The sequence below is a fragment of the Arvicanthis niloticus genome, chromosome 1 (assembly GCF_011762505.2).
Source record: "Arvicanthis niloticus isolate mArvNil1 chromosome 1, mArvNil1.pat.X, whole genome shotgun sequence".
NCBI lineage: Eukaryota > Metazoa > Chordata > Mammalia > Rodentia > Muridae > Arvicanthis > Arvicanthis niloticus.
The window spans coordinates 116,415,444-116,429,903 of record NC_047658.1 but is presented as its reverse complement, the minus strand read 5'-3'; the positions used below and the strand labels follow the sequence as shown (position 1 = coordinate 116,429,903).

Below are 14,460 nucleotides of genomic sequence, written 5' to 3'. Positions count from 1 at the left end.
GGATTTATTGCATAGCCATAACCTACTGGTAGAAATATGTATAATTGTTATTAAGATGAAGTTATAATTTCTTAAATGGTACAAAATTTACTTTGATTTTAAATTTAAGGTTTTTATTGGTACAAGCTTCTTATTAATATAAAAGTGAGATGAATATTGTTACTATCATAGGTATTGTGCCTGTATAACCCATTTAGGAATACAAGGCTTAGACTCAGTCCTTTAACTCTTTTAACTTATCTGAGATGGTTAGACTGTGGGTTAAGGGCCTATAGCAAATTCATGGCTTTGAGTTTATTGTTAGGGAGTTTTCTATATTTTCTTTAGAAATAGCTGAGAGGAGTTAACAGACAACCTTCCAGATAGCCTTACATGGATAGTTGGTTTTCAAAACATTGGAAGTCCACAGAGTTGACGTTACAAACATTTCTGTAGTAATGTACATTTTGATTGGAGACCTGTCTGCTCCTGACAGCTTCCTGTCTTGGATTCCAAGAAGAAACTGAGCATCTTTGGAGTTACTCCAGTTGTGGTGAGACAGCCACTAGGCAAGAATTGCCTCTTTCCATCTACAGACAAAATACTGTCCAGAAAAGGACACACTTGCAGAATAGTCAACTGATTATTGCCAAGACAGAGTAATAAGCCCTTAATAATTCTGCATCACTAGGTCTGTCAGATGATCCTGGGCCAGAAGGCTGAAGATCAGATGCTCCAACATTCTGTAGTATAGGGACTGTCCAGGTGTTCAGTGGTCTCTATAAATTGTCTATGTTTTAGAAGCTATGCTTCATGCTTCCCAAAATCTCAGTTAACTCAGTCATTCTGGATTTCTGATAGGGTTGAAAATTTATAGTCTCATAGCCAATCCTTGCTATTTACTTTGAGAGAAAAGATTTGAGAGGATGGTTTTCAGCTGACATTCATTCTAAATCCAAGAAAAAAGCCAGGTTCAGAACTAAGTCTTTCAGTTAGGATAGATGACAGAGGTTCTGTTTAGTCAACAAAATGATGGACTGGGTATTATATCTATCCTGCACCTTACTGACATAAATTAATATAGTTATGCTTTAACTGTATTTTGAGAGAAAAGTTTTATTTTAACAGGAAGGGTGATGTGTAGGAGGAGCTAAGGTGGAAGGAGTACAGAGAGGAGGAGTAAGGAGAGGAGAAGGAGAGGAGGAGCTAGGTGATGAGAGAGAAAGAGTGAGGGGGGCCAGACATGGAGGCAGATGCTCATAGGTCTCTGCCAGTCAAAGATAGTTGGTATATCTAGATTGGGTATTAGGTTACACTTCTGATTGATATTGAGCATTACCAAACTTATAAAGCCTCTGATTGACATTAAAAAATTGTATAAAAGTAAAAAGGAGAAGGGGGTATGGGATAGGGGTTTTCTAGGGAGGGGAAATGGGGAAAGGGGATGGCATTTGAAATGTAAATAAAATATCCAATAAAAAATTTTTAAAAAAGAAAACAAATAAAAAAGACCACCAACCCAGAGATGGCACCACTCACAATGGACTATCCTACCCTTGATTACGAATTGAGGAAATGCCTTATAGCTGGATCTCATGGAGGCATGTCCTCAATGAAGGCTCCTTTCTCTGTGATAACTCTACCTTGTGTCAAGTAAACACACACACACACACACACACACACACACACACACACACACACAAATCAGCCAGTACAATGTATAAGGATGAATTTTAGATTGTTAGTAGGGATTATGCTATTTAGTAAATTAGGGGCTACAGAGTTTTCTCCAATCTCCATGACTTCACTAGTACTGGGCAGTTAGGAGTTTTTTATGTTTTGAATTTTCTTTGACATTTGTTTCAATTTTTTCCTATGGTAACTTCTACTCCTGAGACTCTCTCTTCTATTTCTTTTATTCTATTGTTGATCTTACATCTGTAATTCCTGACATCTTTCCTAGGTTTTTCATTTTCAGGTTTGCTTCCATTTGTATTTCATTTATGGTTTCTTCTTCCTCTTAGGTCTTGGGCTGCTTTATACAATTCCTTCACCGGTTTGATAATGTTTTCCTGTATTTCTTTTTTAAAAAATTAATTGATTAATTTTAAACTCCAAATTTTATTCCCTTTGATTTTTCCACATCCCATACCTCCTCACTACCCCCTATTTCCACCTCCTACCCCACCAGACCTCTAAATTCCCTGGGGCCTACAGTCTCTTGAGGGTAAAACGCATCTTCTGCTGTATATGTGTTGGGGGCCTCATATCAGTTGGTGTATGCTTCCTGGTTGGTGGTTCAGTGTTTGAGAGATTTCAGGAGTGCAGGTTAATTGAGATTGCTGGCTCTTCTACAAGGTTGCCCTCCTCCTCAGCTTCTTCCAGCCTTTTCCTAATTCAACCACAAGGGTTAGCAGCTTCTGTCCACTGGTTGGGTGCAAATGTCTGTATCTGACTCTTTTAGCTGCTAGATGGGTCTTTTGGAGGGGAGTCATGATAGGTCCCATTTTGTGAACATTCCATAGCCTCAGTAATGGTGTCAGGCCTTGGGAACTCCCCTTGAGTGGATCCCACTTAGTTGGGCCTGTCACTGGACCTCCTTTTTCTCAGGCTCCTTTCCATTTCCATCCCTGCAGTTCTTTCAGACTGTTCTTTTCAGAAAAATTTTGGGTCAGAATTTTGTCTTTGGGATGGCAACACCCTCCCTCACTTGATGCCCTGTATTCCTGTTTGAAGTGGGCTCTATAATTTCACTCTTCCTACTTTTGGGTATTTCATCTAAGGTCCTTCTCTTTGAGTCTTGAGAATCTCTCACCTCCCAGGTCTCTGGTGCATTCTGGAGGGTCTCTGCAACCTCCTACCTCCCCAGGTGACCTGTTTAAATTCTTTTTTCTGGCCCTCAGGGCTTCAGTCCTTTTCTGTTACCCAATACCAGATCATGTTCCACTATTCCCCCCATCCTTATCCACTTTCTCTCAATGGTCCCTCCCTTCCTCCCTACTTTTGTTTGCTTTCTTCTCCCTTCAACATGGGACTGAAGCAATTTCACTTGGGCTCTTCAGCTTGTTGATCTTTTTGACTTTTGTGGACTGTATCTTGCGTATTCTGTATTTTTTATTGGCTAATATCTACTTATTAGTGAATAAATACCATGTTATTTTGTGTCTGAATTACCTCATTCAAAATGATATTTTCTAGTTTCATCTATTTGCCTGCAAAACTCAGTATGTCCTCATTCTTAATAGTTGAATAGTATTCCATTGTATAAATGAACCACACTTTCTGTATCTATTCTTTTGTCGTGGAACATCTTGGTTGCTTCCAGCTTCTTGCTATACAAACAAGTCTGCTATGAACATAGTGGGATAAGTGCCCCTGTTGCATGATGGGGCATCTTTTGTGTATATGCCCAAGAGTGGTATTGCTCGGTCTTCATGTAGATCTATTTCCAATTTCCTGAGGAACCTCCAGATTAATTTCCAGAGTAGTTGTACCAGTTTGTAATTCCACCAGCAATGGAGGAGTGTTTCTCTTTCTCTACATCCTCACAAACATGTGCTGTTGCCTGAGGTTTTGATCTTAGCTATTCTGATTGGCTGTAAGGGGGAATCTCAGGGTCATTTTTATTCTTATTTCTCTGATCACTAAGGACTTTAAGCATTTCTTTAGGTGCATCTCAATCATTCAAGATTACTTTGTTGTGAATTCTGTTTAGTTTTTAACCCCATTTTTGATTGGGTTTCTTGGTTTTTGGTGGTTAGCTTCTTGAGTTCCTTATATATTTTGGATACTAGCCCTCAATCAGATGTGGGTTTAGTTAAAAATTTTACTAATATGTTGCTCATTTGCTTTATTGGCTATGTCTTTTACCTTATAGAATCCAGTTTCATAAGGTCCCATTTATCAATACTTGATCTTAGAGTGTGAGAAATTGGAGTTCTGTTTAGAAAATTTCTCTCTGTGCCAATAAGTTCAAGGTTCTTTCCTACTCTCTCTTCTATTAGAGTCAGTGTATCTGGTTTTATGTTGAGGTCCTTCATTCACTTGGACCTGAGTTTTTGCAAGGTGAAAAATATAATTCTATTTTCATTTTTCTACATATTGACAGATAGTTAGACCAGCATCATTTGTTGAAGATGCTTTCTTTTGTCCATTGTATATGCTTGGCTTCTTTGTCAAAGATCAAGTGCCTGTAAGTGTGTGGTTTTATTTCTGGGTCTTCAATTTTATTCCATTGATCAAGGTGCCTGTCTCTATATCATATCCATGCAGTTTTTTTTTTTTTTTTATCACTATTGCTCTGTAGGAAAGCTTGAGGTCAGGGATGGTGATTCTCCCAGGCATTCTCTTTTTGTATTTTATTTATTTATTTATTTATTTATTTATTTATTTATTTATTTATTTTGAGTATTCTCATTTTTGTTAAGTATTGTTTTCAATATTCTGTTTTGTTTGTTTGTTTGTTTGTTTGTTTTTTGGCTTTCCCAATGAATTTCTGAATTGCTCTTTCTGTCTTTCAAGAATTCTGTTGGGCTTTTGATGGGGATTACATTGAATCTATAGATTGCCTTTGGTAGGATGGCCATTTTTAGTATGATATTTCTGCCTATCCATTAGCATGGGAGTTCTCTGCATTTTCTGAGATCTTCAATTTCTCTCTTGAGAGATTTGAATTTATTGTTGTACAGATCTTTCACTTGTTTGGTTAGAGTTACTCCAAGATATTTTATATTATTTGTGGGTGTTGTGAAGGGAGTTTTTTCCCTGATGTCTTTCTTAGTCTGTTTATCATTTTTATAAAGGAAGATGTATTTTGAATTACTTTTATATCTGGGCAGTTTGCTGAAATTTTTTGTCAGCTGGAGAAGTTATCTGGCCAAGTTTTGGGGGCCACGTATGTATACTATCATATCATCTGCAGATAATGATACCTTTATTACTTCTTTGCCTATTTGTATCCCCTTGATCTCTTTTTGTTGTCTTATTAGCTAGTACTTCAAGTACTATATTGAATAGCTATGGGGAGAGTGGGCATCTTTTTCTTGTTCCAAATTTTGGTGGGATTCCTTCAAGTATTTCTTCATTTACATTGATATTTACTGTTGGTTTGCTCTATCTTGCTTTCATTATGCTTAGGTATAGGCACTGAATTCCTGATCTCTCCAATACTTTTAACATGAAGGGGTATTGTATTTGTCAAATGCTTTTTCAGCATCTAAGGAGATGATTATGTGATTTTTTTCCCTTTGAGTTTGTTTATACAGTGAATTACATTAATAGATTTTTGTATATTAAACCAACCTTGCATCCCTGGGATGCCTACTTGATCATGGTCAATGATGGTTTTGATGTGTTCTTGGGTTCTGTTTGCAAGAAATTTATTGAGTATTTTTGCATCAATATTCATAAGCAAGGTTGGTCTAAAGTTCTCTTTTTTTGGTTGGGTCCTTGTGTGGTTAAGGTATCAGAGTAATTGTGTCTTTATAGAATGAGTTTGGTTGTGTTCCTTCTGTTTCAATTTTATGGAATAGTTTGAGGACTATTGGTATTAGGTCTGCTCTTAAGGTCTGGTAGAATTCTGCACTAAATCCGTCTGGCCCTGGGCTTTTTTTGGTTGGTAGGTTTTTACTGACTTCTTCTATTTCCTTATGTGATATGGGCCTGTTTAGTTAGTTTACCTGCTCTTGATTTAACTTTGATATGTGGTATCTGTCTATAAAACCATCCATTTCATCCATTCCAGTTTTGTTGAGTATAACCTTTTGTAGTAGGATCTGATGATATTTTGAATTTTCTCCATTTCTGCTCTTATATCTCCCTTTTCATTTCTGATTTTGGATAATTTGGATACTGTCTCTGGGCCCTTTAGTTAGTTTGCCTAGAGGTTTATCTATCTTTTTGGTTTTGTGGATTCTTTTTCTTGTTCTTTTTGTTTCTATTTGGTTGATTTTTACCCTGAGTTTGACTATTTCCAGCCATGTACTCCTCTTGGGTGTGTTTGCTTCCATTTTTCTAGAGCTCTCAATAGTGCTGTCAAGTCAATAGTGTAAGATCTCTGCAGTTTCTTTTTGGAGGCACTTAGTGCTATGAATTTTCTTTTTAGCACTGCTTTCATTGTGTCTTATAAGTTGGGATATGATGTGTTAACATTTTCATTAAATTTCAGGAAGTCTTTAATTTCTTTTTTATTTCTTCCTTGACCAAGTTTTCATTTAGTAGAGAGTTATTCAGTTTCCATGTGTATGTGGGCTTTCTGTTGTTTTTGATGTAATTTAAGACTAGCCTTAGGCCATGGTGATCTAATTGGATGCATGAAATTATTTCAATCTTCTTGTATCAGTTGAGGGTTGTTTTGTGACCAATTATATGATCAGTTTTGGAGAACATATTGTGAAGTGCTGAGAAGAAGGTGTATTCTTTCATTGGGTGAAATGTTCTGTAGATATCTGTTAAATCTATTTGTCCATAACCTCTATTAATTTCATTGTGTCTCTGTTTAGTTTCTGTTTCAATGACCTGTCCATTGGTGAGAGTGGGGTGTTGAAGTCTCCCATTATTATTGTGTGGGATTCAATGCGTATTTTGAGCTTTAGTAAAGCTTTTATGAATGTTGTTGCCCTTGCATTTGGGGCATACATGTTTAAAATTGAGACTCTCTCTTGGTGCATTTTCCCTTTGATGGATATGAGGTGTCTTTCCTCATCACCCTCGATAACTTTTGGTTGAAAGTTTATTTTATTGGATATTAGGATGGCAATTCCAGCTTGTTTCCTGGAATCATTTGCTTGGAAGACCTTTTTAGATCCTTTCACTCTGAGATAGTGTCTGTCTTTGTTATTGAAGTGTGTCTCTTGAAGGCAACAAAATTCTGTATCTTGTTTGAATACCCTGTCTCTTAGCTTATGCCTTCTTATAGGTGAGTTGAGTCCATTAATATTGAGATATATTAAAGAGAGATGACTCTTGGTTCATGATATGTTTATTTTTGTAGGTGACTTTATGTGCTTGTGGTTCTCTCCTTTTGGCTTTGTTGTGAGATGCTTAATGTGTTGTCTTTTGTTTGATTTAGGTAACTTCCTTGCATTGAGGTTTTCCTCTAGGATCCTCTATAGGGCTGGATTGGTAGATAGATACTGCTTGAATTTGGTTTTGTCCTGGAATATTTTGTTTTATTCATCTATGTTAATTGAGAGTTTTTCTTGGTATACTAGCCTGGGAGGGCATTTGTGTCCTTTTAAAGTTTGCATGACCTCTGACCAGGCTCTTGTGGTTTTATAGTCTCTGTTGAAAAGTTTGGTGTAATTCTGATAGGTTTACCTTAAGATGCTACTTGGCCATTTTTCCTTGAAGCTTTTAATATTCTTTCTTTGTTCTGTGGGTTTAGTGTTTTAAGTATTAAGTGATGAAAAAATTGTCTTTTCTGTTCCCATTTATTTGGTGTTTTATAGGCTTCTTGTACCTTTATGGCCATCTCTTTCTTTAGGTTGGGGAAGTTTTCTTCTGCAATTTTGTTGAAGACATTTTTAGGTTCTTTGAGCTGGGATTCTTCATTCACTTCTATTCTGATTATTTTTAGATTTGGTCTTTTCATTGTTTCCTGAATTTCCTGGATACTTTGGGTTTTTATGCTTTTTGAGTTTTTATGTTTTGAATTTTCTTTGACAGTTGTTTCAATCTTTTCTATGGTATCTTCTAGACCTGAAAATCTTTGTATTCTGTTGTTAATACTTACATCTGTAATTCCTGACCTCTTTCCTAGGTTTTCCATTTCCAAGTTTGCCTCCATTTTTGTTTTCTTTATTGTTTCTGCTTCCACTTTTAGGTCTTTTACTGGTTCATTCAATTTCTTTACCTGTTTGATTGTGTTTTCCTGTGAGTTATTTACATCCTGTTTAAAGGACTCTATTATCTTCATGAAGTAGGATTTTAGGTTAGCTTCCTGATATTCAGATGTGTTGGTGTATTTAGGGCTTGCTGTGGTGGGAGTACTGAATTCTGATGATGCCCATGTATATTGGCTTCTGTTGTTTATGGCCTTGTGCTTGCATCTCACCATCTGGTTGTCACTGGTGTTTGATTGTCTTGGTGATTCTGTCTGGACTTTGCCTCTTTTGTCTTTAGGTTGCTTCAGGTCTCCTGGTAGGCCTGTGGCTCTGGCAGTATCAGACCACCTCTGGGGTCTTCCAGCTGGGGGCTTTTCAGAGAGGCAGAGAAGCTGCTGATCTGTTGCCCTGGCTGTAGTAGATCTCCTGGGAGGCCTTCAGACTGTTGGGTCTTCAGAGTAGAGCAGTCAGTCAGGCTGTTGTCTTGTGTGAAGATGTTCTTGGTGGAGGGGTCTATGAACCGAGGTTTCTGTTTGCTTGTGTGCAGCTGAATTCCACTTAGGTTTTCAGTCTGTTGGGTAAGTTTCCCTGAATGCCACAGAGGATCCAGCAAGGCTTCAGACTGTAGTATCTCAGTTGTCCTGTGTACAGAGGAGTTCCTGGAATGCATTTAAGCTCTGGTGTCTTCAGGGGAGAAGACAATCTGATGATCAGTTGCTCAGTTCCTTTGTGGGTGGCAGTTCTTCTGGGATGCCAGTTGCCCTATGTGCAGCAGATCTCCTTGGATGAAACAGGCTGTGTTTCAGTTGCCCTTAGTGCAGTGGATTTTCTGGGCTGACTCAGGATTTGGTAACTCTGGGGGAGCAAACTAGCTAGCAGTCTGCCCAGTAGAAAGGACCAGGCAGAAGAGGTTTCTTGTATTTCTTTAAGGGATTTAATTTTTCCTCTTTAAGGGCTTCTACCTGTTTACCTGTGTTTTCTTGTATTTCTTCCAGTGAGTTATTTATATCCTCTTTTAAGAACCCTATTATCTTAATGAGTTAAGATTTTAGGACAGCTTTCTGATTTTCCAGTGTTTTGGTATATTCATGGATTGCTGTAGTGGGAGAACTGAGTTCTTATGATGCCCATATATTGGCTTCTGTTGGTTATGGTCTTGCATTTGTCTCTTGGAAAGGTGTTTTCTTGTTTGGGTGTCTCTCTCTGGAGCCTGCCTCTTTTGCTACTGGGTCGCTTCAGGTCTCCTGGTAGTCCTGTAGCCCTGGCTGTCCTGTGGGGCCTTCTGACTATAGAGTCTGCAGAGGGGCTGAGAAGCTGCTGATCTGTTGTCATGGCTGCAGCAGATCTTTTGAGAGGGTTTTAGACTGTTGTGTTTTCAGAGGAACAGTCAAGCTGTTGTCCTGTATGGAACTGTTCTCAAGTGTTCGGGGTTATGGACTCTTGTTTCTGTTTCCCTGCATGGAGCAGAACTCCATGGAAGCTTTTAGTCTGTTGGGTCAGTTGTTGTGCATGCCTTGAGTCCCTGGGAGGTCTTTAGACTGTAGTGTTTGTTCCCAGTTCCCTTGTGTGAAGAGGAACTCCTGGGATGCCTTCAAGCTGTGATATCTTTAGGGGAGCAGACTAGCTGGCAGTTTGCCCAGGTAGAAGGCACTGGCCAAAAGGGAATGGAATTCGGGTGGGTGGGAGGTTTTGGGGGGTGATGGGTCCTTAGTTCACTGGGCTCCCAGTGGGAGCTGTTGGACTTCAGGAGGGATTTTACCAGTTGCCCTATGTGCAGTAGGTCTCCTGTGATACCTGTAGGCTGTGGTGTCTTCAGGGTACCAGACTAGCTGGCAGTCTGCCCCAGCAGAAGGTACCAGCCAGAATGACCACCTTGGTTTTCCTAGAAATAAAAACGTTGAGGTAGAGAATAATGGATAGGTTAATTAAGGGATCTTAACAAGGAAATTAATGGAGTAGATTTTAACTTTTTTGGTGTACTTCAAATGCTTTCTTCCTAATGACCAACATAGAAAGTACTAAATCTCACTTACAACTTACCAAAAAATTTATTTTACAATATTAACCAAAATTCTCCAGAAGTAGTCATTGTTACAAAGGTGATGGATGGAAGTAGATTATTTGGTGAAAAACCCAGAGACTAACACATTTTCTCTAGATTTTACTGATTTTGTTTTCATGTTTATGTTTTTTGTTGTATATGTTCTAGTTGGAAAGAGTCAAGACAATCAAAGAAAGAAGATCCCATCATTAAAGTCACAAGGTTTTAAGAAACTCCTGGAATTGTTATTTGATCAAAGAACAAGAGAAAAAAATGGTATTCAGGACATGGTGACAATTTTGCCAGGATGATTACTCAGAATTATTCATTGATATTATCAAACTTCTTAACAAATATAGATAAAATAGAAAACACAAATTACATTGGAAATGCTGTGATAGATTACTCTATGTCAAACACCTATGAGTAATCACATAAGTGATTTGAAGAATTGAAAAGAACATTAAAAGAAATCCTGCTTGACTATTTTTGTAATCATGCACATAATTTTTGGATAATATATGTATTCTATTTTTTCCACTGCTGTGATACAATACCTAAGAAAATTAAAGGAAGCAATCTTTATTGTTTTGCCCAAATCCACAGTTAATGATTACTAGGAGACATTTCAGCTCTAGTGTGAATCAGTAGTATGGTAGGAGGAGAATGTTCATTTCATACTGGCAAAAAAGGTAAGGAGTAAGGGAGGCAAGGGGGAGCAAGGGAGTGGGAACAAGGGTGAGAAAGAGCCAGAGAAAGAGAGAGAGAGAGAGAGAGAGAGAGAGAGAGAGAGAGAGAGAGAGAGAGAAGTAAAAGAAGAAAAGAGACAACATTGGAGAAAAGTGGAGAAAAGAAACTGGATAGGGTCAAGAACAAAGTAGAATCCTGAAAGCAATGCTTCCGCAAATTGTTGCATCAAAGTAACCCTCCAATGTGCCTCTCTTAAAATTTCTGTTTCCTTGCAATAACACAAAATGGAGGGGACAAATTCCTTAGTAGATGAAAATTTTAGAGTCATTTAAATCCAAGTTATAAAATGAAGATTGACTACATTTGAATAACTGTTTCTCAGCATTACAGAGAACAGTGGAAAGATTGCATAGGTTTGCATACAGAAGAATATACATAAGTAAGGCACAGGACAGTGCAAAGGATGGATGACAACTGGCTTACAAAGTAGAACACTACTATTGGTAAACTAACAGTACCAAAGCAATACACTGACAGCAGTGACATACCCCTTCAATCTGGTCATTTGTGTGAATAACCTGTATTGCTCATAGAAGCCAGGCAAAGAGAAAGAGTGCACTGTGAGTGGGTGAGCAAGAAGTTGCTTAAAGGAAGGGGATAGTGAAACAAAGGCGAAATGAAAAGGAATGGAAATAATATGGTAGGAGTAGAAAGCTGTGGGTAATGGAATGATGGACAGAACAGAGGGGGCATGAGGAAGGAAAAGTAACATTAAGCATCTTTAAATAAGGTATTTTAAAACAACTTTTACTTTGTCAGATGTATATTTCATATATAACACATACATACATGCACACACACTCTCACACACATATAAATATATATACAAAAAATCAACTGGAATTAGAACACATGAGGTGGGAAGAAAAAATACTTCTCCCAAAATTTTGGATTATAAAACAAAAAATTCAGTTGTAAACATGGGATAAGTCTACTAAAATCATTAGACTTAATCAAGTCAAGATTAACTCCCTTCCCATTCACATCTGCACCTGGGAGCAGATTCTGTGCTCCAGCCCCCTACCTTGCCCACACTCAGAGACAGTTTGACCCCAGGTGTTTTGACACACCCAGGTTCACAGGTGAGTCTCCCACCCTCACCCCATTAAGTGGCCTAACTGAGAACTCTAGGGCCCATAGGTTACAGGACCTCCAGTCCTTCTGAAGACACAAGTGTTTTCCATATTTAATCTATGCTCAGGATCATATTCTATGCTTCAGCTGCACTCCCTACCACTTCTACACACAGCTCAACCCTCTGGAGTTCTGACACAGTCAGGCTACAGATCAGGCTCTCCAGATATCCTTCCATACCCAGAGACAACCTGACCTAATGAAGCCCAACATAACCAGGCCCACAGGAGGGACAGGCTACATTAGAGACAGCAAGGCTAGTTAACACCAGACATAATCAGATGGAGAAAGGCAAGTGCAAGAACATAAGCAACAGAAAACAATGCTACTTGGCAACATCAGAACTCAGTTTCCCCACAAGAGCAAGCCCTGGATACCCTAACAACAGAAAAGCAAAATTCTGATCTAAAAATCTTATCTCATGAGGAATTAGGTAGGACTTTAAGTAGAATAAGACATAAATAACTCAATTTAATAATACAGTAGAACACAGGTAAATAAGTAGAAGCCCATAAAGAGGAAACACATAAATGTCTTAAAGAAATACAGAAAAACACAATCAAACAGGCTGGATACATAAAGAGGACTCAGCATTTTGTTGCATGCAGGAAAAACATCTCAGTGACAAAGACAGACACTTCCTCGGAATAAAAGGCAGGAAAAAAGTTTTCCAAGCAAATGGTCCCAAGAAACAAGCTGGAGTAGCCACTCTAATATCAAATTAAATAGGCTTCCAACCAAAAGATATGAAAAAAACTGGTGAAGGACACTTCATACTCATCAAAGGGAAAATACATCAAGATGAACACTCAATCCTGAATATCTATGCCCCAAATGCAATGACACCCACATTTGTACAAACAACATTAGTAAAGATCAAAGCACACATTGAACTTCACACAATAATATTGGGAGACTTCAACACTCTACTCTCACCAGTGGACAGGTCATTTAAACAGAATCTAAACAGAGACATTGTGAAACTAACAGAAGTCATGAACCAAATGGATTCAGTAGATATCTACAGAACATTTTACCCTAAAACAAAAGAATATACCTTCCTCTCAGGACCTCTGGGTATCTTCTCCAAAACTGACTATATAATCAGACACAACTGATGAAGATTTAATTAATCTCATGAATTGAATCAGACCACCACAAGTATAGCTGATCTACAATAACAACAAAAACAACAGAAAGCCCACATACACATGGAAGAAGATCTACTCAACGATAACATGGTCAGCAAAGAAATAGAGAAAGAAATTTAAAATTGTTTTAGAATTTAATGAAAATGAATGCACAGCATACACAAACTTATGGGACACAATAAAAGCAGTTCTATGAGGAAAACTCATAGCTCTGAGAGCCTTCATAAAGAATTTTAAGTGAGCATATACTAGCAGCCTAACAGCATACCTGAAAGCTCTAGAAGCAACAGAAGCTAATACACATAAGAGGAATAGATGGCAGGAAAGAAACAAATTTAAGGCTGGAATCAACCATCTAGAAACAAAGAGAACTATACAAAAAATCAACAAAACTAGGTTCTGGTTCTTTGAGAAAATCAACAAGATAGATAAACCCTTAGCCAAACTCACCAGAGGGCAGAGAGACAATATCCAAATTAACAGAATCAGAAAAGAAAATGGAGACATAACAAGAGAAACTGAGGAAAATAAGAAAAGCCATCAGATTCTACAACAAATCATATAATCAACAAAACTGGAAAATCTAGATGAAATGGATAATTTTCCAGACAGAAACCAGGTACCAATGTTAAATTGGGATTAGATAACACATCTAAAAAGTCCCATACCCATTACAGAAATAGAAGCAATAATTTAAAGTCTCCAGGACTCCAAAAAAAGTCCTGGGCCAGATGGTTTTAGTAGAGAATTTCATCAGACCTTCAGTAAAGACCTACTACCAATACTTCTCAAATGACTCCACAAAATAGAAACAGAAGAAACACTACCTAATTCATTCTATGAATACACAATTACACTGATAATAAACCATACAAAGACCCAACAAAAAAGAGAACTTCAGACCAAATTACCTTATGAATATTGATGCAAAAATACTCAATAAAATTCTCACAAACTAAATCCAAGAACACATCAAAACAATCATTCACCATGATCAAGTAGGCTTCATCCCAGAGATGCAGGTATGGTTTAATATATGGAAATTTAACAATGTAATCTATTATATAAACAAACTCAAAGAGAAAAAACAATGATCATTTTATTAGATGCTGAAAATCCACCTGACAAAGTTCAACAGCCCTCCATTAAAAAAAAAAGATCAGAAATAAAGGTTCCTTCCTAAACACAGTAAAAACAAAGTACTGGAAATAAACAGCCAATGTCAAATTAAATGGAACAGAACTTGAAAGCAATCCCACTAAAATCAGGGACAAAGCAAGGATGCCCACTTTTTTCCTATTATTCAAGTTCTATTTATTGAAGTTCTAGCCAGAGCAACTAGCCAACAAGATGAGGTCAAAGGATACAAAATGGAAAGGAAGGAGTCACAATGTCACTATTTGTAGATGACATGATAGTATCCATAAGCAACACCAAAAATTCCACCAGAGAACTCCTACAGCTGATACACAACCTCAGCAAAGTGGCTGGATATAAAATTAAGTCAAACAAATCAGTAGCTTTCCTCCTCATAAATGATAAATTGACTGAGAAGAAATTAACAAACCATCAATAATCAATC

The 14,460-nt window shown here is 37.6% G+C and overlaps 1 protein-coding gene across 2 annotated transcripts in view; it reads left to right on the top strand.

The window, feature by feature from the left end:
- LOC117718660 (solute carrier family 22 member 27-like) overlaps positions 1–10,326 on the top strand; it is a 66,720-nt gene extending 56,394 nt beyond the window's left edge. For both annotated transcript variants that reach the window (XM_076916556.1, XM_034516501.2), the window contains one exon: positions 10,012–10,326. In XM_076916556.1, the coding sequence (XP_076772671.1) occupies positions 10,012–10,072 (61 nt within the window). In that variant the 3' untranslated portion in view covers positions 10,073–10,326. The remainder of the gene's footprint in view (positions 1–10,011) is intronic.
- The last annotated feature ends 4,134 nt before the right edge of the window (positions 10,327–14,460 follow it).